Source organism: Canis lupus, chromosome 10 (assembly GCF_003254725.2).
Source record: "Canis lupus dingo isolate Sandy chromosome 10, ASM325472v2, whole genome shotgun sequence".
Classification (NCBI taxonomy): domain Eukaryota; kingdom Metazoa; phylum Chordata; class Mammalia; order Carnivora; family Canidae; genus Canis; species Canis lupus.
Genome location: NC_064252.1, coordinates 25,680,597 through 25,704,695, shown reverse-complemented (window position 1 = coordinate 25,704,695; position 24,099 = coordinate 25,680,597). Strand labels below are relative to the sequence as shown.

The following is a 24,099-nucleotide window of genomic DNA, read 5'->3' as shown; positions in this document are numbered from 1 at the left end:
CTTTTAAAAACTCAAATAAGTTGCTTTTCAACTCAGCTTTAATGCCCTGTCTGAGATAAGCCTTCACTAACTACCTTACCTAAAGTGAGCCTCCCTCAGTTATTCTTTATCCCATCAAACACTTTATTTCCTTATCAGTGATCTCTTTCTCCCATAAGGACGTTGGCTCCACATGGACAAGAAACCTTGTGGTATGGCTTACCGACTCAACTAGTGGAGTCAGGCACATATAAAAAGCATTTAGCTTGGGATCCCTGGGTGGCGCAGCGGTTTGGCGCCTGCCTTTGGCCCAGGGCGCGATCCTGGAGACCTAGGATCGAATCCCACATCAGGCTCCCGGTGCATGGAGCCTGCTTCTCCCTCTGCCTGTGTCTCTGCCTCTCTCTCTCTCTCTGTGACTATCATAAATAAAAAAAAAAAAAAAAAAAAAAAAAATTTAGAAAGCATTTAGCAAATACTCGTTGAACAAATAGATTTTATTTTTTTTTCATAAGTATTTTTTTTTAATTTATTTATTCAGAGAGAGAGAGAGACTGAGAGGCAGAGACACAGGCAGAGGGAGAAGCGGGCTTCATGCAGGGAGCCCGACGCGGGACTTGATCCTGGGTCTCCAGGATCAGACCCTGGGCCGCAGGCGGCCCTAAACTGCTGCGCCACCAGGGGTGCCCATATTCATAGATTTTATAATTTAACCATCTTTATATTGTTAGTATAAACCCTACATGGCCTTAGTGAACTGTTCTCTTAAAACTTCTGAATTCTATTTGTTGATATTTTACTTAGGATTGTTATATTTGCCTTCACAAGTAAAGATTGGTTTATATATATATATTTTTAAATATTTTATTTATTTATTTATTTATTTATTTATTTATTTATTTATTTATTAATGAGACACAGAGAGAGAGAGAGAGGCAGAGACACAGGCAGAGGGAGAAGCAGGCTCCATGCAGGAAGCCCGATGTAGGACTCGATCCCAGACTCCAGGATCAGGCCCCGGGCCAAAGGCAGGTGCTAAATCGCTGAGCCACCCAGGGATCCCCCTGGTTTATAGTTTTATTTTTTGTACCATCTCAATCCAGACAGATATCAGGAATATGTTAGTCACATAGAAGAAATTAAGAAGCTTTCCCTTTTGTTTCTGTAAGTTTGGGAACAGTAGGGATAACATGGAAATTATCTGTTTGATAGAAGTTTGGTAGATTTCACCCAGAATACCATTTGTGCCTGATGTAGTTTTAGTGGCTACTTCTCTGAATAGCTTACAGATATCTGCTATGGGTTTTTTTTTTAATTTTTAATTTATTTATGATAGTCACACACAGACAGAGAGAGAGGCAGAGACACAGGCAGAGGGAGAAGCAGGCTCCATGCACTGGGAGCCCGACGTGGGATTCGATCCTGGGTCTCCAGGGTCACGCCCTGGGCCAAAGGCAGGCGCCAAACCGCTGCGCCACCCAGGGATCCCAAGACAGAGAATCTTAATAGCAGGCTCCACGCTTGATCTCACAACATTCACAAGCCCGAGATCATGAACTGAGCTAAAACCAAAAGATGGATGTTTAACCAACTGAGCTGTCCAGGTGCCCCAGTTCATTATTTTTAATCTTGTTTTCTAATAAAAATATTTTGGTATATTGTCACCAAAGGTGCCAACTTTGAAAGATAACACACATTTGACTGTATAAGTTCTGGTTTATTTGTATATAAAAGTAAACTTTTTTGTTACTTTGCATCCTTCCCTTGTAATAGTACAATTAAAAACACTGTTTAATGGCTAATATAAAAAAGTACAGCAAATATATCACAGAGTCCAAAATGTCTGGAAATACAGTGAAAATAATGTGTTTATTTCAGCTTTTTCTTCAGATGAGCAAGTAGACTAATTGCTTTAAAATTAGAGGTATCTCACAAAACAAAGTTGTCTAGAGGTTGAAAACATTGATCATAATATTTGAAAATAGAATATTTTGTTTCATAAATGTGTTTGTTTATGACTGACACAGTTTGGTTATGTCTGACTTTTCATGCAGCTTGTTCAACACAAAGTAACACACACATATATGTATATATATTTATACAGTAATATTCTGCATTGGGGAATGGAGACTTAGCAAAATTATAAAGAAACCATGTCCATCACAAATTAGAACAAGGCAGCTATACAGTCTCCATGCATTTTAACATGTTGAGCATGCTCCACGTAAGTAAGCTTTCCGTAACTCATCTGGAAGGTCTTGGAAGGATAAAAATAGACTAAATATTCAAAATTTCCATCCATTGAGTTTCCTGCTTTTGCCTACATCTCAGTTGTCAGTCTAGGTCTTGGCTCTTGCTCCACTCAGGGCTTCAAGAAGACCTGGAAGTGGTGGAAGCCTTTTACACCATAAATATTCAAGCCGCCAGGTCATTGAGGCATAGGCTCCCCCTGCCCTGAAACAGCTCCTCTCCTATTCTTCTGTTGGAGTGGAAAAAGCAAAGGAGGGAGGCTGTATGAAGACCCAGAAGCCAGGATGACAAACCTGTGGGATTTAGGAGGGGGTCATAGGTTCCTTTTCGAGGAATGTCAGGCTTACAGAATCCATGGGGTCTCTGCTGGATTGCATGTCAGATTACACTTGGTCAGCCTTGTTCATTTGGGAGACTCACTGTGGATCCCACTTTTTTTGGCTTTTAGAAATAGATGGAGTCTTGACAGTCACCAGGCACTTTTGTCTGCTTTCTATCATTTTAGTTACTTTATTTCCAAAGCAATCCTTAGAAGAAATAGATGGAAGTGAGTTTCTAGAAACAATATGACTTCTGTTCTTTATATTTGGATGGCAGATTTCCTCCTGCCTAGCACTACTGAGTGGAAGTCTGAGGAATTCATTCATTTGTTTATTCACTTATGTTGGTCCTCAGATGGCAGTGAAGGAAGATGTGGTGTTTGTTGTTATAGACACTGGGGAAGATCACCAATAGGCAAATTCTTATGCAGATAATAAATTGTGATTATGACCAACGCTATAAAGAAGTAGTAAAGGATGTTATGGGAGTGTTGAATAGGAAGACCTGGTCTCCACTGGAAGGGTCAAGAAAGCCTTCCTGGGGTAATGACTTACTTTTGAGATGGTAAGGATAAGATGAACAGAACTGCTAAAAGAAAGAAGCTAAGTGCAGAGTGTTAGAGCGGAAAGGAACCCAAGATACCATCTAGTGATGTCCAATCTTTACATTCCAGTCAGAAAACTGAGCCTTGGGAGGTAAAGGGATTTGCCTAACTAAGCTTGCACAGCCTGATGGCCCCAGGGCTAGAGATACAAACTCAGCATGTCTTTCTTAGGTGGGTATAAATAGAGAATGCCAGGCTTCCTGCATGGAGCCTGCTTCTCCCTCTGCCTGTGTCTCTGCCTCTCTCTCTCTGTGTCTCTCATTAATAGATAAATAAAAAGGTGGGGAGGCACCTGGGTGGCTTAGTGGTTGAGCGTCTGCCTTTGGCTCAGGTCGTGATCCCGGGGTCCCCGGATTGAGTCCTGCATCAGGCTCCCAAGAGGGAGCCTGCTTCTTCCTCTGCCTATGCCTCTGCCTCTCTTTGTGTCTCTCATGAATAAGTAAAATCTTTAAAAAATAATAATAATAATAAATTAAATAAATCAAGAATGCATATAGCTAGAAGAAGGGACTTAGAGATGGGAAAAGCAGGTAGGTCTTAAATTCCGTGCTTACTCTTGTCAGCTGCAGAACTACTTCCTCAGGTGGGAGAGGAATTTAAAGAGGGTTGGAATCTGCCCTATCCTAGAGAAAGTCAGCTTGCTAATGCCGCAGCATGGCTTTTATTTGGAGTCAGGGAAGGACGTACCGAACACATATACACCTGAAACAATAAATGTGGGCTTCATCTGGGAAACCAGTCCCTATTCTGCTTCTGTCTAGCTGTGTGATTTAAGTCACTTAACGTCTCTGAATTGCCAGTTTCAGTTTATACCTGGGTATATCTCCTTTTAGTCTTCTCCTATGCATTTTAGGAGCTTGTCAGAGATCAGATGTGCCCTGTATTTCACCTTAATCTTTAAAAACTAGTCTCTTCTTTGGCTAAAACATTGTTTAAGCCCCCTTTTAAAGAGCAGTTTGCCAGCCCATGCTTGCCCAAACATCTAGAGAATAACTGCAGCAAGCAATCCAAGCTCCAGGATCTGCAAGAATCGTTAGCAACTGAGCATATTTCTATAAACCAATAAAGGTTTTTATATTTTGTTCATCTGTTACCCTTATGCTGTTGCCACTTTCACATTCACTGTGTGTAGGCGGAGAGTATGAGATAACAGCCTTTCACAAATGAAAGTGAGTGGAAAAGGGCTGCTTTCCCTTTAAGGCAGTTTCAACCCCAGCTCCCTCCCCTTTCCTGATTGACAAACCTACCCGAAGTCACATGATCCGCCTCTATTTGAAGGTCACAAAAAGCTGCTTCCTTTAGAGACAGAGGGGGAGAGAGAGAGCAAGAGGGAGAGTGAGTGAGAGAGAGTTAGTTCAAGCCAAAATGGCCGACAGAGTCTCTGCTGGTTTCTGAATATTTAAAATACAAAAAAACAGATAGACAAAAAGAAATCATTTTTTGGACCTTTTTTCATTTCCATTTCTACCTTGTATGCCTCAATTTGCTGGATTTAAGCACTGCTGCACTTTATGAGGTTGGTAAATATTTTCAATTTTTTTAAACCAATTGATTTATATGGATCTTGTCTAACCGTTTTCACTAGTGCTGTTGCAAATGGACATTTGTCTAGCATGGAGACTGGCTTCAGACATTTCGTGAATCTGTGTAAATCAGACCCGTGATGTACTTTTGGTTCGGCATTTTAGAAATGGAAAAGCCTTGCTAGAATATTTAAAATTTGAAGTGATTTAATTGCACTTTTAATTTGTATGCAGATTTTCATCATCATTTCTGTCTTGCAAATAAATGAAACTACGAGTAACTGGAAAATTGATATTTAGAAAGAGGTTTTTTAAAAAAACACAGACCTCTCCCTGCCCCCTTAAATCTGCTGCAAAAATTTGCATAAATATAAATGGGTTTGCATTCTTTCGGCTGCTAAGGCCGACAAAGGATCTGGGAGGGCAAGCAGTACCACGGGAAAGCGCTTTTTTTTTTCTCCCCCTTAAAGCTAGGCCATCCTTCCTAGAGAGATGTAGAACCTAAAATAAGACCTGATACATTTTAAACATCAGGCTGGGGGCGAGTGAACACCAGGAGGTTTGGGGTTTGTAGATTCCCCTGCTTGAAAACCTCCCAAGCAATGTGTGGATCACCCCTCTTCTGCGCGCGCTCATTTGCACTGGGTCTCTGTGTGTGTTCTCAAATGTGCAGCCAGATGCGCTTTTATTTTGATCGTGGTTTGAACCAAATGGCAGGACTGTCTTGTAAACATGGTGTTTTGAAGATCGAAACAGCTATTCACCCCATTAGGAATGAGTTCTTTATCAGCTTCTCCCTGTAGACTGGCCTTCTCTGTTTCTCACAGATTACAGTTTTTGTTTAATTTCACACAGATGACCTGGGCTTTTCAGCACAAATTCAGCATCTGTGTGTGTGTGTGTGTGTGTGTGGCTGCCTGTTTGGGCCGTATATCCATTGTTGAAGTGGTCATTTAGGGTCACATAAATAGGTAGCTGTATGTATGTGTATGTTAGTTACCTCTGAAACCGTGCGGTGCCCTCAAGTTAAATTCCATTACTCCCAGTCCAGGATTCTAGGAAGCCTGGGAGCAGGGAGGGAAGAAAGCTGAAAACTTGCTTTCTCAGAGCCACCTCCCCCTATCATTGTAAGAGTGTGATGTAATGCTTCTCTTCTGGTGGGCTGAAAGGATCGTAGTTTGTGATGTGGCGGGGAAATTGCCCCCACCTCTGAGTAAATTACCCCACCCCCTCCGCACATCTCTGGCTCTAAGAGGCCTTGTTTTCTTTTCTTTTTTCTTTTTTTTTTTCCTAATTTCTATCCTCCTGATTTATGCGTGGCATACTGGCATGAGAAAGAGACTGTTCTTCTAAATCTGTTACAAAGTATAGTTTAGAAAGGCATTTAAAAGATGCAAATAGGTGGAATTGTCATATCCCCATCATTAAATATGTAGACTTGGATTAAAGCTAATTAAGCATAAATGGAATAATTTTGATCAGAAGGGAGCAGTGTTTTTGTTTCCTTTTTAATTAATCTAATTATAAGATGCTTGCTGGGCCTGCAAGTGTTAAAAAAAAAAATGGAAGAAATGCTGGCCCGTTTTGAAAATTTGACAGTCTGGAAGAGGGTGTGTAGTGCTTTCAAAAGCTTTATTCACTGTTCAAATGGATTGGCCCCTTGTGCTGAAAATGGCCTGTTTCTTTGGGTCAATTGTGTGTAGATGAAGGGACTTTCACGCTAATTTAACAAAAAGACTCTGCATTTGAATACATAAAGATAATTAAAGTTCTCTGTCTCTAAAGAGCAAGTATTTTATTATTTTTCTAAAATTAATGTTATTATATTAGTAATGGAAATAAGTAGAAAAGGGACAATTTAAATTCAGTGTACATTTTTTGGTGATACAGGTTCAGCTTTTGTGTAAGAGGGATTGGAAACATTACATTAAAGAGGTAGTCTGGAACAAATTTGTCTCTTGAAAAATTTTTTTTACAGCTTGAATGTAAAGGAAAGACAGAAATTATCATAGTGATAGGGAGTGTTGCTTTGTGGTGGACCTAAGGAAAAATAGCTCTCATTATTGTTGTTTTTTTCTGAAAATGAAAGCGCTCATTTGGGGCTTTACTTGTTAGATGATTCATTTTACACCCATTTCCTAAGTTGGCCTTATAGAAGAAGAGTGAGAAAAACCTAAGCTTTCCATGTTATGCCATTAGCTTGTTTTTGTGGACTGTGTAAACATGTGAACGGCAGGTTAATTCAGTTTGTGGAGCGGAGGAACCAAAAGCAGGGTGCCTGTTCTCGCAAGAAGGAGAATGCTGTAATGAACATGAACAGAATGCCGTCTGAATCTTTGAAATGTTTTTATAAATATTCTTTTTTCTTAGACAGGTTGAAAAGTGAGATAAATAAGACCTGGTTTCACGTATGTTAAGCTTATGGCTCTGGTGAGTTTCAGAAGCTCAGCTGCCATTTTGGATCTAAGTTCCTGCAGAGCCAATCCTGATGGCACACCAAAACTATGGTAATTCAGACACAAATAAAAATGAGTAGTATATCAAGTGTGCAGATGGATAGTATTTAATTTGTGCCTTTTGTTGAAGTTTTCTTTCTGTTGATAGTGTGAAACGAAGCTTTAAAAACTTTAGAGATGTGGCTGATATCATGAAGCGCAGACCCAGGGATCTTAGAACTTGCATGTTATGGTTTTTCAAAATGAGATGGCGTATGCAGAGGAAGTTTCTTACTGGAGAAAACGAATATGATTCTTACTTAAAATGCCCCCCCCCCCCCCAATCCATATTTCCTTTTGCTGGGTCTACTTGTGATTCTGTAATAATGTCATTATTCACAACACTGCTCTGTCTCAGAAAAAAATTGTTACAGATTCACTATTAAGATTTTACTGGAACACCAGAGAAATTGATAGCACTGATCTATCAGAAGTGGTATCTTATTTTTAAACTGTTTCTCAGTCCTTCTATCCGGGTGCCAGAAAGGAAGCATAGGCATCTTTGATATTTAGCGCAGACTCCATTCTTGTTCAGTTTTGAATGGCCGTTTGTTCTTCTCTGCCACCACTAGGACCGTCCTTTAAAAATAAACTTCTAAAAATCGAAGCAGAAACTTCTAAGGCTTTTCCAGTTCTTCACCTCTGCAAGAGACACTGAAAGAGTGATGTGAGATGATGAGGGCTTCAGGTTCTACAGAGCCGCCTCAGCAGATAACAATAGTAGGGGGGTGGTCCTCACTCTACCCATCTGCCCCATGACTGAAACATTTTGGAGAAATTTAATTTTTCTAACTTAGCATGATCACTGTTCTTCTGCATTATAAACTGGACAAGGCCGCAAGGCAGTACAGATAAATATGCTTTGCTCCTGCCCTCAAGAACTACCAGACTAGCAAAGGAAGATACTCAGATAAAGAGGCCAACACAACTTGGTGCTGTGTGCAATAGTTAGAACTAGGTACCTGGTACAGAAGTATCCTGAGGACCTGCATTAGGAGAGCCCTTATTTAAAGCAGCTAAATAATTACTCGTTTTTAGTCATCATTTGGATATTAGATTTTCATTAAACGTAACTTGTGATTTAGAGATACGGTTTTTCTGACTTCTTGGGTTGGGGAGGGGGCAGCATATGCTATTTTTTTCCTAGGATAGTGTTGTTCATGGATTTACGCTAACCACCTTCTTTCACCCCTCTTTTTATGGTTGGGGCTGGTGGTGGGGTGGGCTGGGGTGAATTGAAGCCACTTGGCCTAAAAAGGGGGTTTATCCCACAACAGTGACATTTCAACATTTTCCTTTTTCCCCTTCCTTCCTGTATCCATTCAGTAGTCATTTATTATGTCCTGGCGTGTGTTGGGTGCTGTTGTAGGTGCTGGGGGAATCTAAGAATTAATTTGGTCGGCCCATTGCCCTGAACAGCCACTTGGTTCATAAGGAAATATTCACCATCTGGTGAATATCTAACCAATCACTTTGGATTAGGACCAGGATAACACTGTAGCTCCTTCTACCTCATAGTCTCTTTGCTGAGAATCAGAAAATGAATGGTAATTTTTGCTTCTGGTAGTTCCAGAGATTTCCATTTAAGGTTGGATAGGATAGTCCCCTTATTATCCATTTTCTTTAGCCATGCAAAAGTATCTCCTCAAAATTATCTTTTAAATGATGCCTGTGAACCTTGCAACCTAAGTTACCTCCCTGGTTTCTCTACCACATCTCTCAGTTTTACCATTTTAATATCCCTTATAATTCTGTCACTATCTGAAATTACATTATTTGTCACTCCTCACAAAACCATATGCTTCCTGAGAGCAGATTTTGTTTTGCTCATTGCCCAGTCCCCAATATCTAGAACTGGGCTTTAACAGGAGTGGATGTTTGATAAAAATGTATTTGAGTTAGATCTGAGTATAAGGTCACCAGGACCAGCTATGTGACCATGAGTCCCTGTTTGTTCATCAGTAAAATGGGGATAATACACTGTTGTGAACCATAAAGGAAATGTATGTAAGAGCTGGCACCTCGTTGCCTTGCTTAGTAAGTATTTCCTTCCCCTTTGCTCTATCTCCCTTTGTTAAATAAACCAGAAACACTTTTACGGCCTCATAGATGCCTCCATTCTTTCTCCTGGCTTGCAGGATCATGAAACGTATGTGGTGATTGCACTGAGCTTCAATCTGGATAAAGACAAGGAGTGCTGAGCCTTTTCTTTTTGTTAAAAAGTCCCTACCTAAAAAAAAAAAAAAAAAAAAAGTCCCTACCTACATTCCTAGGGTCTGAGGTCGTCTCTTCATGCTCTCTAGTTTCCTGCAAGCTCTGCCTCTGTGATGTATCCACATTTGCTTGGCTGCTTTTCATACATTCTGTGTTTTGCATCAAAAATTTCTCAACAATTTCAGATGAGTTGGTTCCAAGTTTACAAGACAAAGGAGAACATAAATACAGTGTCTTTTCCTTCATTGTGATTATTCTGAGTCTATACCTGTACATTTCTGTTTACTTAACCAAACTATTAATAGTTTCCATTCAAAAGACAGGTAAAATAAAAACTTAGATCAGTTACCCACTTTATACAATGCTCTCAAATAAATAATAGATGTCCTGGAAATGGCTTTCATTCATTGACTTTGGAATTTTTTTTTTAACTCAGAAAACTATCATCTGTTTACTCATTCATTCAGCAAATAATTACTGAGTACCTATTACATGCTGGATATTGGGATAAATTGCTAGCCTAGCAGAAGTGTGAAGGTTTTCCCATTGCTGAAGTTAGAATATAAATGCAAAGAAACTCGCCAGTGCTGAGTGTCGGATGATTACAAGGGAGGGACATCCAACCCAAATAGAGGTAGGTACCAGCTTGTGCAAGGGCCCTAGACGAGAGAGTACATTAGCATACCCGGAGAACCGTATGTATAGTACTTGGACGTAGTTGAAGCATGATGTACATAAGGAAAGAGATGATCTGGGAAATGAGAAGTGAAGCTGTAAAGATAAACACTGGCCAGATGCAGAGGGTCTGTAAGCCATGTTTGGAAGTCTTGATCTTAAGAACAATTAAAGAGTCTTCAGCAGGAATGTCACCTGTTCAGATTGGATTTTGGAAAGATGACTCTGGTTGCACTGTAGGAAATGGCTGGAGAGTTGAGTATAATACCAGATAGTATTACAGGCATTCCGGGTAATGGTGGCCTGAACTAGCAGTAGAGTTGGGAAGAAGTAGGTAAATCCAGAGACATTTAGGAAGATTTCACAGAACCTGAGTGCTGAATATGGGGAAATTAAAGGTGATGCCTCTTTTATCTGGCCTGGGCTACTGATGGGATGGTGGTATCATTTGCTGAGTAGGGGTCCATTCAGGAGACAGGTATGGCATGGAGATTATGCCATCATTAACTCCATCATTTGGAGTTACTGAATTATGAGACATCAGATGAAGGTCTGGAGCAATTCAGTATCTGTCTGGAGATAAAGATTTGAGAATCATAGGTAGTCCCAAGTCCTCCAGCATTTTTCTTTTTAAGTTGATTTCTTTGGTAAGCTGTCCAAAGATGGCAACAAACAGTGCAAGGTACTGTTGGTGCTATTAAGGGGACACTATTCTATAAAGAAGATAAGCCCATGTACTCCCATTATCATGATGGTTGCCATTAAAAATACCAGAAGAGTTTGAGGGAAGAGAAAGACTAATTTTAGTCAGGTTGATCATCAAAGGCTTTATGAGGACCATGTATTTGAGCTAAGCCTGAAAGTTTGGTCAGAACTGTATAGAGTGCAGAGCAGTCCAGCTGGAGGATTAGTTATGTCCAGGGAGAATTGTGATGGGAGTTCAGAGGTGTATAGGGGAGCTGAGACACCTGCTCAGTAGTTTGGATTGCTAGTAGTTTGGATGGGAGACAGAGGGGACTTGTTGAAAATGTGTTAGCAGTGCGATCAAAGTGGTTTTTGAGAATGTTAAATGGAAATGAGCCAGAGGACTAGGGAATAATTTAGAGTCATGCAGGCTAGTTGTGGTAAAAAGGGACTGATGAGAAAGGGTCTATTATAAGATTGCTATGGTATGGCTAGAAGAGGGACCAGGGACCCTGGGTTTTCAAGGTGAATGACAAGAGTCTTCAGGAGGAGTGAAGATGTACTCCAGGTCAGACATCATCCTGGGTTTAAGTCTGTGGGACTCCCAGAGGCAGCTGTTTAGCAGGCAGCTGGTAGTGTGAATGAAGCTGAAGCTTGAGAAAGAGGTCAGAAATGGAGATAAAGGATTGGAAGTCATCCACATAGACGCGATAGCTGACGCTGTGAGTGGATGAGCTCACCATGAAAGTGTAGAATGAAAAAGAGAACTGAGAATAGGTCCTTGGGGACAGGAAGAGAAAGAGGACCTGGGAAAGGATTAAAAGGAAGGTGATTGTATAGGATAGTTTGGAATTGTTGCTGAAGAGGAGGGAAGGCCTTCTCAATCTCAGAAGTGGTTAGCAGGTAGAACAGTATGTGGTTACGTTAGCATTCCCAAACCTAGTGTTGGGAGGTGTTCCAATGGGACAGGTTTGGGACTCGTGAGCATCAACCAGTAGGAGTGGAATGTGAGGGGTGCCTGGCTGGCCCAGCCAGTAGAGCATGCGGCTCTTAACCTTGTGGTTCTGAGTTCTAGCCCCATGTTGGATATAGAGATTGCTTAAATAAAATAAATTAAAAAAAAAAAAAAGGAATGTGAGTCATGTGTTAGTTTACATTTTCCAGGAGTCACATTAAAAAAGTAAAAGCAACAGGTGAAAATAATTTTAATAATGTGTACTTTATTTAACCTAATATGTGCAATATATTATCCATTTAACATGAAATCAATTTAAAATACCTAAAAATTAAATGTTTGACATTCTTTTTTGTCATACTGTCTTTGAAATCTGGTACGTATTTTATGCTTACAACACATTTCAGTTTGAACATGAAATTTTCATTGGAAATACTTGATCTGTATTTAGATTTTATAGAATTTACAGTTAAAAAAGTACACCCACATGCCCAAATTTTTCCAAAGATACAGAAGTTTTCCAGTAATGGAAATGAGTATCAACTTTAAATTTTAAATTAATTGAACAAAAATACAATTGAAAATTCCATCTGCAAGTCACACCAGTCTCATTACAGGTACACACTAGCCATATGTGGTTACCATATTGGACAGAGTGGGGTTATGCAAAGTAAATGGGTATCTTACAGCTAATGTGCATTTTGAAAATAGCCACAGCATCACAAAGCATTTTTATCATCACAAAGCATTTCATAGGACTGGTGTTTCTTAAAACACATGTTGGATTCTGCTGGTGGAGTTTTTAGAATTCGATCAGATCCTAACTTTGCTTGTGAAGAGATGAACTTTTTATTTTTTCTGCAAGTGCACAGATTCCAAAAATTTTTTTTTCTTAGATTTTATTTATTTATTCATGAGAGACAGAGACAGAGAGAGAGGCAGAGACATAGACAGAGGGAGAAGCAGGCTCCTTGCAGGGAGCCCGATATGGGACTTGATTCCAGGACTCCAGGATCACGCCCTGAGCCAAAGGCAGATGCTTAACCGCTGAGCCACCCAGGCGTCCCTCAGATTCCAAAATTTGAAACGGAAATTTAAAACATTGTTTTGGCTAGAGTCAAAGGATGGCACATTGGTAGAAGTTCTTTTTTTTTTTTTTTTTTTTAAATTTTTTTTATTTATTTATGATAGTCACAGAGAGAGAAAGAGAGGCAGAGACACAGGCAGAGAGAATCAGGCTCCATGTACCGGGAGCCTGACGTGGGAATTGATCCTGGGTCTCCAGGATCGCGCCCTAGGCCAAAGGCAGGCGCCAAACCGCTGCGCCACCCAGGGATCCCACATTGGTAGAAGTTCTTAAACATGATGATTTGTGTCATCTTTCAGAATTGCCAGATGCAGAGACTTACATTGAAAAGCACATTAAGTTGGAGAGTTGGGAGCACTCCTGCCCCCTTTATGACCTTGTTCAATTCTGGAGTCAGTGAGCTGGTGGTGGCTCCAGGCAGGGAGGTATGAAATTAGGATTTGAGTGTTCTCGGAAGCCTTCAGTCAGTGGTCCCAGCTACCTGGCGTAGGTGGAGGTGTTTACCAGGGAGAAAAGGAGTGCCAAAGGGCTTATTATTTTGTGCACGTATTTCACTTCTCTTTGGTGATTTGCAGGCTGTTTGACCTTATACTGTTACACTTATTTTGTATTTCTTGCCATCCTAGACTAGTGTAATACTTACTAAATATGAGTAGTTCATAAAAACTAGGTTCAAAGATTTTTATTTAATCCTCTCATTGATTTAGATTGCTTTGTAGTTACTAATTAGACCTTTTAAGGAATAACCAGTAAAAATAGAAATTATCTTGAATTGTAGTTGGAATCAAACCTTGCTTGCACTGGAGAATAAGCAGTGGTTTTTGGTTGCTGCACAGTTTCATTTCAGTGGACATAGGAGAGCTTATTTTTCTGTGAAGTGCCCTGTAAGAGTTTGAAATGTCAGCTCTTCTGCAAAGTTCTGTGTTTTGTTTTGCTTTTAATCAATATGGAAATTAATCCCTTACATTTTTGTTTTCTTAGAAGGGCACTTTGGTTATCCATTTATGCCTTTGTAAAAACCAGACTGTATAGTGGTAGGTTTAAGTAATAAATGCTATAATAAGGCCAGAGACCTAGCAGAAGAACCCTCTTTCCTCTCTCCCAGGAACCCAGAGCAGCATCTTGTATCTCTTGATGCCATTGTTTCTTTTGCTCCTTTGCTTATAGAAAATAATTGTTGTTCTTTTTATGCCAAGAAATCCCTATTTATAAGCTGAAATTAGATAGATAATTTAGTAACTTCAAACAGTGACTTTCAAACTTCTTGTTTGGCTCCATACTAGAAAATGCCATTTGTGTTGAGGTTTTGTACATATGTGACTGTATACACAGAAGCAAAAGTATTGACTTTCTGCTACTATGTGTAATGTATTCTGATATATTCTATTCAAGTCTGTTTTGTTAAAAACCAAAACCAAACCAAAACAAAACAAAACAAAACACCAGCCCAGGGGTGCCTGGTTGACTCAGTTGGTTAAATGTCCAACTCTTGATTTTGGCTCAGGTCATGATCTCAGAGTCCTGAGATTAGCCCTGTAGGCGCTGTGCTTAGCTGGGAGTCTGCTTGAGGTTTTTGCCCTCTCTCTCTGTCCCCCCTCCCCCACTTGTGCACACTCTCTCTCTCAAAAAAAAAAAAAAAAAAACAAAAAAAAAAAAACCCACACACATATACACGCTTAAAAAAACAAATAAATAACACCCCAAACCACAAAAACTGATCCCAACCCACTAATTTAATTTAATGATCCACTAAGAATTGTCTCACTGAGATTGGAAGAAGTTTTAGGGAACCACGCATGAGACATCATATTCTAGTTTTCCTGGTCAAATATATCAGTCCACTCAGTTATCACACCAGCCACATTCATAAGGGATTTTAAAAAATGTTAATTTGTTACTTCAGTGGGTGGGAGATGGATATTTTTGATGACCAAAATGTTCTCCTTCCTGTCCAGAGCATTCCATTCAGATCAAAAAGGAGTTGACCATCCATAGTGAAGAATGGAGATATAGTTTTCCTCTAGATTTTAGAGAAACTTAAGTAGGAAACACCCTTTTATCAGATTATATATTATTTCTTGATAAGCCCCATCCATAGAACACACTATCATATGATCTTTGGAAGGGGCAGGGGACACTTCCTGTCCCCTCTCTAGGTTTCATAAAGATGTATTTCTGCTGTTAACACATTCTGTTTTCACACACACCTCAATACATTTCAGGATTTCCCCCTGTTTTGGGGGGGTACTAATAAGTTTGCCTACAAACAAAACAAAACCAAAACCTTTCCTGATTCTGAATTAAACTGGTTTTTGCCCACTATAGGACTTAGAGCCTTTTTTTTTTTTTTTTTAATTTTTATTTATTTATGATAGTCACAGAGAGAGAGAGAGAGAGGCAGAGACACAGGCAGAGGGAGAAGCAGGCTCCATGCACCGGGAGCCCGATGTGGGATTCGATCCTGGGTCTCCAGGATCGCGCCCTGGGCCAAAGGCAGGCGCCAAACCGCTGCGCCACCCAGGGATCCCGGACTTAGAGTCTTTAAGATGCTAATGTGCATTGGAAATCTTAAGTGATGTGTATATATAAAATCTTAAGGCACCAGGTTTTTTGTTTTTGTTTTTTTTAGACGCAGTTTGAGGAAATGCATCGTTAGCTTTCCATTTTGGTTATTCCTTTCTAAAACTATGTCCTAGTCACACAAGCTTTTATTTGGCCCAAGTCCCTTTAGACACTCTCACATGGTGGTTCCCAGACTTGAGTTCCAGGGAACTGTGACATTGTAAAAGCAATATTGGGATCCAACACAAGTTACCAGTTTAAAATTTCCCAGGTAAAGGCATTTTTAAAAAACTCACCGTTTGTTACCATTGTTTCAAAGAAAAAACATTTTAACAAACAGTTGAATGGAATAAGAGACATCTCATTAAGTTGAAGATAGGTTTATGAAAACCATTACATAAGGAAATATAGATCAGCACAGGTACTAAAGTTCAGCGTTTGGGAACCACATCCTAATTATAGACCATCTCCTAGCATGTTTTACAATTAACTGTGTACTTCCTGGTTTTTATTAGCCTCACTCATAGGAATAAACCTTACTTCAAGTTCTGGGACTACCTTCCTTCATTCTTATTTATGGGCTACAGTGGTGATGATTTCATTGACTCATACTTTTTAAAAAATTACTTTGTTCCCTCTGCATATACTGTAAGCAAGTAACCATTCTACTTTACTGCAAGAAAAAAAAAAAAAACCAACAAGCTAATTCCATTAAGTGCTGAGCAGTTGTAGAATCTAAAGTAACCAAAACCTATAGCAAATTTTATCTTATTTAATAAAGTTTATAGTGATGATGATTAAGTAAAAGTGGCAGGTAGATCACAGAAATAAATAATGAGACTTCTGTTTTTGTCAGGCTGTTGGCCCTTTATGAGTAATGAAGAATGGTCATGGCACATTTTGTCCTAGTATGCACATTTTTATATCCACCATCCTATTTGCACATTTTAAATGACCAAGACCTTAAATCTGGCGGTCCCACATCAAACGTCGCCTCTGTCTTCTTCAGCCAGAGAAAGTGCTTCTTAGGTGCACTTTACTCTGTAATCAAGGACTGCATGGCCAGCAACTCGCTGGCCTGCTTGGTGGTGATAATGCTATCAGCTGGTTGTGGGAGTGGCAGCTCCAGGGAGGGCTTTGCCTCTTCAGCATGGAGGAGGCCTGGGGTAGGTGAGGATAAGGGGAGAACTGGGGGGTTAGCAGTGGAGGGTATTTGGGAGCAGTAACATGTAGGGTAGACTTGAGTTTGAGCAGAGCATACTGCAGGTTCTGTGCACTTGGAAGAGTTTATTTATTACCTAAGTGTCTTTATGTCAGAGGCTGTATAGTGCTGGGAATTACAAAGATAAAAAACAACCTGACTTATCTTTGGGACTCAACCAGTGAGGCTGCCTGTAATAAAGATAAAAGCATGATGCCCGGAGACCCTGGAGGATGGGAAGACAGGCCTAGGGCACTGGGGAAGTCTCACCAAAGAGGGAACATTTAAGCTGTGTCTTAAAGGGAATTAGGACCCACTTGGTGGAAGGGATGGTGAGGGAATGAGGGGCGTTATAGTGTTGGGGTTAAGAACTCAGGTTCTGGAGTCCAGATAGCCATGTAGTTAGGTCAGCCCAGTGTTAGGCAAGTATTATCTGTATGCCTCAGCTTTTCTCACTGGTAAAATAAGGTATAATAATAGCACCTACCTCAAAGAATAGTTATGAGGATTAAATGAGGAACACATTTGAAGTGTTTAGCATATTGCTTGAAGTCAGTGTTAGCTACCATTTTCTTTAGTTTTTTTTTTTTTGTTTTTTTTTTGTTTGTTTTTTTGGTCAGCATTTTAGGCAGAGGAGAGAGCATAAAACAGAGGAGGAGTTAGGGACTGGGCGAGGGTGGGAGTTGGTAAGGTACTAGCAGAACATAAGGGCACACTGAGCGAAAGTGGAAGGTTTGGTTGGTCTTTGAGTATTCTAAGGAATTTGGATTTCATCTTGTAGAAAACAGTTTAAAAAACTTACTTCACTTGATTTCCATGTTGAGGATCTGATGGAGGGGGGAGAGATTGTTCCCAGTCAAGGCAAGAGGGGTGACTAGAAAATGTAAATTAAGATAGCGATAATAAAGATGGAAAGACTAGATTTTGGAGACACTTCTGAAGTGTAATCCATTAGATAAGATCAGAAAGGAAGGAGTTGTAGGTAAGCCCCAGGCTGGGTGAATGAGTGATGCCATGAGTCAGCATGGGTGTTCAGTGGGTAGAGGAGAGATGTTGAGTACGTAGTATGATGAGGATGGGATCTGAGAGGCTGTACTTTTGCTTTGGACATATTTTATGTGTTTACTGGGCATTAAATATAGCTGGGCAGGTAGAGATAAGGGTCTGGAGCTCAAGAGAGAAGTTTCCCAGACATCAGTTTGTTTACCTCTAGATATGGTCATCTAGGCGATGAGAGTGACAGTGTTTCCTTAGCAGATGTTCAGAAGAGTGGGATGAAAACAGGAAAAAGGGTGCTGCAGGAGAAACCCAGACAGGAAAGAGTTTAGGGAAGTAAAGGATAATCATCAAGGAGTCAGCAGAGATAAGACCTGAATTTGGGTAGTTAGATTGGCCTGGAGGAGCTCAGTGCATCAGATTCAGGGTTCTCTTGAGTCCAGCAGCCTCAGCACATTGTCATCCTGTTTGCCCCTATTGTAACATTGGGAGGTATCCCCATGTGTTTGGGGGTCTTTTTTTCTGTCAATACAGTGAACAGCTGTGGGCCAGAAACTAGTTGTACTAGTTCTATAACCCCAGTACTGTGAGATACAGCAAATGCTCAATGGACTTTTTTTTTTTTTAATTGAAATGTGATTGACATGGGACACCTGGGTGGCTCAGTGGTTGAGCATCTGCCTTTGGCTCAGGACATGATCCTGGAGTCCAGGATTGAGTCCCACATCAGGATCCTTGTCGGGAGCCTGCTTCTCTCTCTTCCTGTGTGTCGCTGCCTCTCTTGTGTGTTTCGTAAATAAATAAATCTTAAAAAAAAGAAATATGGTTGACATACAATGTGTTTTAGGTGTATAACATACTGATTTGACAATTCTGTACATTATGCTATGTTCACCATGATTTGTGTAGCTGCCATCTGTCACCATACAGCATTATTTTAATGTTATTGACTATATTCCCTATGCTGTATATTATACAGTCATTATACCATGACTTACTTATTTTACAACTGAAAGTTTGTGCCTCTTAATCTCCTTCACCTACTTTGGGAACTCCCAACCCCCCCTCCCCCACAACCAATTTGTTCACCATATTTATGATTCTGGTTTTGTTTTGTTTTGTTTTTGGATTCCACATATAGGTAAAATGGGTATTTGTCTTTCTCTGTCTCATACACTTAGTATAAGAGCCTCTAGGCCCATCCACCAATGGCAAGAACTCATTCTTTTTTTTTTTTTTTTTTTTTTAAGATTTTACTTTTAAGTAATCTCTGTACCCAGCACAAGACTCAAACTTAGAACACTGAGATCAGGAATCACATGTGTTACTGACTGAGCTAGCCAGATGCCCAAGATCTCATTCTTTTTTTATAGCTGAGTAATAGTCTACGTTTGTGTATATACCACATCTTCTTTATCCATTCATCTGTCAATGGACACTTAGGTGGCTTCCATATCTTACTTATAGTAAATAATATAATAAATGTAGGGGTGCATATATATGTTTTCAAATTAGTGTTTTGTTTTCTTTGGGTAAAATACCCAGTAGTGGAATTGCTGGATTGTAGAGTATTTCTATTTTTACTTTTTTGAGGAACCTCCATACTGTTTTCCACAGTGGTTGCACCAGTTTACATTCCCAGCAGTTCCCCAGGGTTCCCTGTCCTCCATATCCTCGCCAACACTTGTCATTTCTTGTCTTTTTGATACTAGCTATTCTAACTAATGTAAGATGATACCTCATTGTGGTTTTGATTTGCATTTTTGTGATGGTGAGATATGTTGAGCATCTTGTGTCTGTTTGCCATTTGTATGTTTTCTTTGGAAAAATGTCTATTCAAGTCCTCTGCCTATTTTTAATCCGATATTTAGGTGTGTTTGTTTGTTTGTTTGTCTTTTGTTTTTGTTTTTTTTTGCTTTTCAATGAGCATTTGTTGAATGAATAAATGAATCAAGGATGACTTGGATTAACTCAACAAATACCTATTGAGTGTGAGTGTCCCAAGTGTTTTAATAGCTATACTAGTCTCTAGGTATAAAACAGTAAGCAAAATAGATAAAAATCTCTCCCCATCTAGGCATTACATTCTAAAGGATGATTCAGGTTCAGGGGAAGGAGCAAGTAGAGAGGTAGCGATAGAAAGTATAGAATGAGCTCTGTGTCCTTATCCACAGACTGAGCTTGGCACCCATAGGCATTTGGTACGGTTAGTTGACTTGAACGTGGGAGGGAGAGTCCGAGAGAGAGAGAGAGAGAGAGTGTGGGAAGAGATTTGCCACATATATGACAGGTTAGCGTTGGAGAGGGAAAAGTAAATTTGGAAATAGAAGGATATTGAGAGAGTTCCCTTGAGAGACATTTACCTCTGAATGGGAATCACTCCTTTCTCTAAATTAAAAGATGAAGTCTGAGCAGATAAAGGGAGCCTAAACAGAGAAAACATTTGGAAAAGGCTTCCCACCTCCACCACCAATGAAAAGGAAGAAAATCACAAAAAGAAACATCTCCCAGCTTTCAGGGCTCAGCTGAGAGAGAAGATCCTTCATTTGTGATTGCAGTGTTGGCCTTGCAGGCTTTTTCCAGTAAGTCAAAGTGAAGAATGCAGTTGGTTAGGGTTCATCTGAGGCTGAGTGAGGATTGGCCTAGAAAGGTAGTGTGGGATAACCAGGGGTGAAGTCTTCAGGGGATTGCTGGTTGATGTTGGTGAATGTTTGGGAGTCCAGGCCCCATTGGGAGTAGGATAAAAAACGGGTGCGGCAAATGACCAGAGGGTCATGATTAGAGGAGGTGAGAACTTCCATATTACAAGGGAAAGAGGAGTGTGAGGCTGGCATATTCGGTGGAGCACAATGACTCTTGATCTCAGGGTTGTAAGTTCAAGCTCCATGTTGAATGTAGAGATTACTTAAGAAAAAAAAAAATTAAAGAAACAAAGGGGAAACAAAATTATTTGCTGTGTGCTTCCTGTAAGGAATATCAGGCACACTGTTCTAAAAGCCTTGCATACGTTCACTCGTTGAATCTTCATGAAGACCCTTCGAGTTAACTACTGAGAGGATGACTGTCTTGCCCAAAGTTACACAGGTAGGACAGTGGCCTGGGCATCCTTGGCTGCTGCATTTGTGTGTGCTTGAGCACTATGTTCTACTGCCTTAGAGGGAAGCCAGGCATGAAAACTTCTCCAAGGCCATGTTGCTTTGTTATTGCTGGGCCACTCTTCTTCCTGGAAGAAATATTTGGGGTAGCATGGAAGGGTGTAGTCAACTGTTGCCTCCCTTTGTAAAAAAAAAGGTTTTGTATTCTAGGGAACAGTATATTTATGTAGAACTCTCAGTTTTTTCCACCTGCCTTGCTCATGCCCAAACATCCTTTAATAGGAAACAAAGATGATTTCACAATTAGAGAAGACTTTATTTTATTATTTTATTTTTTTTAAGATTTATTTATTTATGATAGACCTAGAGAGAGAGAGAGAGAGAGAGAGAGGCAGAGACACGGGAGGAGGGAGAAGCAGGCTCCATGCCAGGAGCCCGACGTGGGACTCAATCCTGGGGCCTCCAGGATCGCGCCCTGGGCCAAAGGCAGGCGCTATACCGCTGAGCCACCCGGGGATCCCCTAGAGAAGACTTTAAATGCCTATTGGTTTATGAGTTCTCCGAGCTGCAGCACATTTATGCATCCCCCACTAAACTGAGGAGAGCCAGACCAGATTGAGGGATGGAGAGAGACTGAAGAAAAGCTTGGCTGATGTGTAGTGCTTACAAAGTGGGAAATTTGGCCATGTTGCCTGTTGCAGAAATAGTGGTAGTGTCAGCAGGGGTGTGGCAGCAGGTAAGGAGTTTACAGTTCTCAGTTTGACAAACAGAACTGTGTTCTCTTATCAGGGAGAGTCCCTCGTGTTTTAGGTTACATAGGCCCTTCTGGGTAACTAGTTGGACCTCTGTTGGGTGAGGAGTTTAGGTCCCTGGCCCTGAGTCCTCCACCTGTGTCTGAGGTCTGTGACATATCACTCAGAGCTTGGGCTCTTTGACCTTTGCTTGGAGGCTGTTAGGAAGCAAAAGGCTTTGCAAATGAAATGTGTAGACCACTATATCCTTCTCTATGAAGGAGGAGTTGCTTGTGGAAGCAACAGGGTATTGGTAGTACCTCAGCATTTTATTTGCATTCTTTTAATATCTGGCTTTGCTCTTGAGGCAGTTTGAAAGAAATGCCCTTATATCTTCCATCTCTTCCATATAACAAATCTTCATGATTTTAAAAGAAATGACACACCAAAACCACATAATTTTACATGCCAAAAGCTTAGATATTTCAAACATTGAACATACAGAGAAATAGGTCATGTGATATTATTTGCTGGCAATTTTTAGAATCACTCCTGATTCTAGTGTTTTATGTTGAAGCCATGTGTTTGAAATGTTTTACATATTGGGACCTTTGCGGTTCTGTTTGGTTCACTTCTGGGGACTGGCATATTTTTGTCTTTGTCATTTTGGTTTTTTTAAAACACATTGCTAGGCTAGTCATAGTTGTATCACATTATTGACACCTGTGGTGGTTTTGTTTTGTTTTGTTTTCTAAGATTTTATTTATTTATTTAAGAGTGAGAGAGCATGAGTGGAGGGACTGCTAGAGGGGGAGAGACAAGCAGACTGCCCCACTGAGCGGGGAGTCTGACACAGGGCTCGATCCCAGGACCCTGAGATCATGACCTAAGCCAAAATCAAGAGTCATATGCTTAACGGACTGAGTCACCCAGGTGCCCCAACATCTGTGGTTTTGAAAATTGCTTATTACCTCTAGTGGATTTTTAATAACATGATCTTTTTTTGTCAGATATTAAATCTTAATATTTATCCACTGGTATTGACAGAGCTGGTTAGGAAGAAACCAGAGATAACCCTTAGGCTGGGATCAACTGGGGTCTTTAGGACTAGTTGGCATCTTTATTTGGAAGTCAAAATAAAAAATATAGCCTATTTATTTCTCATTCCCCCTGTCCCCCATGAATATCAGTACTATTCTTCTGGGTAAGGGTTAAGTTGGTTGCTCATTTTTAGGTCATGGAACTCTTCTTGCTGTTATTTTTTTCATGTTTCCCTTATTTTGGTCAGGGGCAGTGATAGGGCAGGTAAAATTTAAGAAGGCAGTTAATGATCCATGTTCTTCTATAAGTTCTCTGTAAGGTTCTGTGTGACCAAATTGGAAAACGCTGCTCTGAATGATACCAAGTTTTTCTGTGAGGCTGCGGGTGGGATTGGGGATGGGGGTCATGAACTCCTACTCCTTAAGTACCTGCTATATAGCAAGTACTTCCCATTACCTAATTTAGTTCTCATGACAACCTGATGTGGAGAATGATTTGCTCTTAAGAAAGATGGCATGCCCAAAGCTTGGTAACTGGTCTGAGGCCACATCAAGAACATAGAGGCACTAGGTGCTGTAACTCCAGAACATGTTCTCTTCTTGAGCCTTTGGAAATGCAGTACAGGCTAATTTGTTATCTGGGTGAATCCCTGTTTTGTAAAGCAGAATGTTAAAAGTATGGACTCAAATGATGGGAACTGATGGCTTTATGGGGGAGCCCTTAGCAGTGCATCCATAAAAATAATGAGGGACAGTGGGGCAAGAACTGATGACACACAGAGCATGAAATTTGGGGGCAAATTTCATGTGAAAGGCATTTTCTTTTTGATCAGCATGATAGGTTAACTAAAAAAGAGAAATCACTGAATGATCAAAAACCTGATTTTAGATGATTGATTTAAAAGCCAAACTGATTAATAAAGAGACATTTTAAAAAGCAGTTTAATTTTATCAAGTTTAAGTAGTACTACTTAAAACTGTAGTCAAATAGAGGAGTTATCAAAGCCATAATGAAGAAAATAGAAATCATTTGTAATTAGACAATAATTAAAGGCAAGTACATGCCCAGTGATTTTAAAGTGCTTGAAAACAATTAGTTTTCTTAAGTAGGTTAAACATCTGGGTTACAAGCTTGTTTACACTATTAATTTACTTAACAAACCTGTTCTTCAGAGGTGATGCAAAAGTGAACTTCAGTTTGGCTGTTTGGTTTATAACAAGTTCCAGTTTAATGGATACTATTGTTTAAAAAATATATTTTTAAACATTTAATTTTAAAAAATATTTTTCTCTTCCTCATCTCCTTTCTGAACAATTCAGTCATGAGGAGTATAGGTAGACCGAGAAGGTAGGTGCCCTGGCCAAAGGTGTCACAGCCCAAGTAGGATGAGAAGCCTTCACACAAAGGAGTGGTGTGTTGTATTAGAGCCAAAGAGAGGTGAGAAGGGTATCCACGTAGAGCTGGAGTGGCAGCAGCATTGGGAGATTGGTTAAATACAGAAGGATTGATCAGATAAGTGTGTTAAGGATAATGGGAACCAACAATTCTCACTGTTGGAGAAGAGAGTTATAGATGTTAAAAAGGGGAAAACTATAATAAACTTTGTGATAATAGATTAGAATCAGAATGTTAGTGTGAACTCACGGATTTTATTAAGTATTAATAAATATAGAAATACTACAGATG

At 40.0% G+C, this 24,099-nt stretch overlaps 1 protein-coding gene across 10 annotated transcripts in view; it reads left to right on the top strand.

Moving 5' to 3' along the window:
* Positions 1 to 24,099, top strand: part of TNRC6B (trinucleotide repeat containing adaptor 6B) — a 243,814-nt gene that overhangs the window by 114,930 nt on the left and 104,785 nt on the right. For 2 of the 10 annotated variants that reach the window (XM_035696540.2, XM_049115260.1), the window contains exon 1: positions 4,441 to 4,670. The exons of 7 other annotated variants lie outside the window; for them this stretch is intronic. In XM_035696540.2, coding sequence (XP_035552433.1) covers positions 4,666 to 4,670 — 5 coding nt within the window. In that variant the 5' untranslated portion in view covers positions 4,441 to 4,665. Of the gene's footprint in view, positions 1 to 4,440; positions 4,671 to 24,099 lie in introns of those variants that run through there. One more of the 10 variants, XM_049115267.1, reaches the window with a different exon arrangement.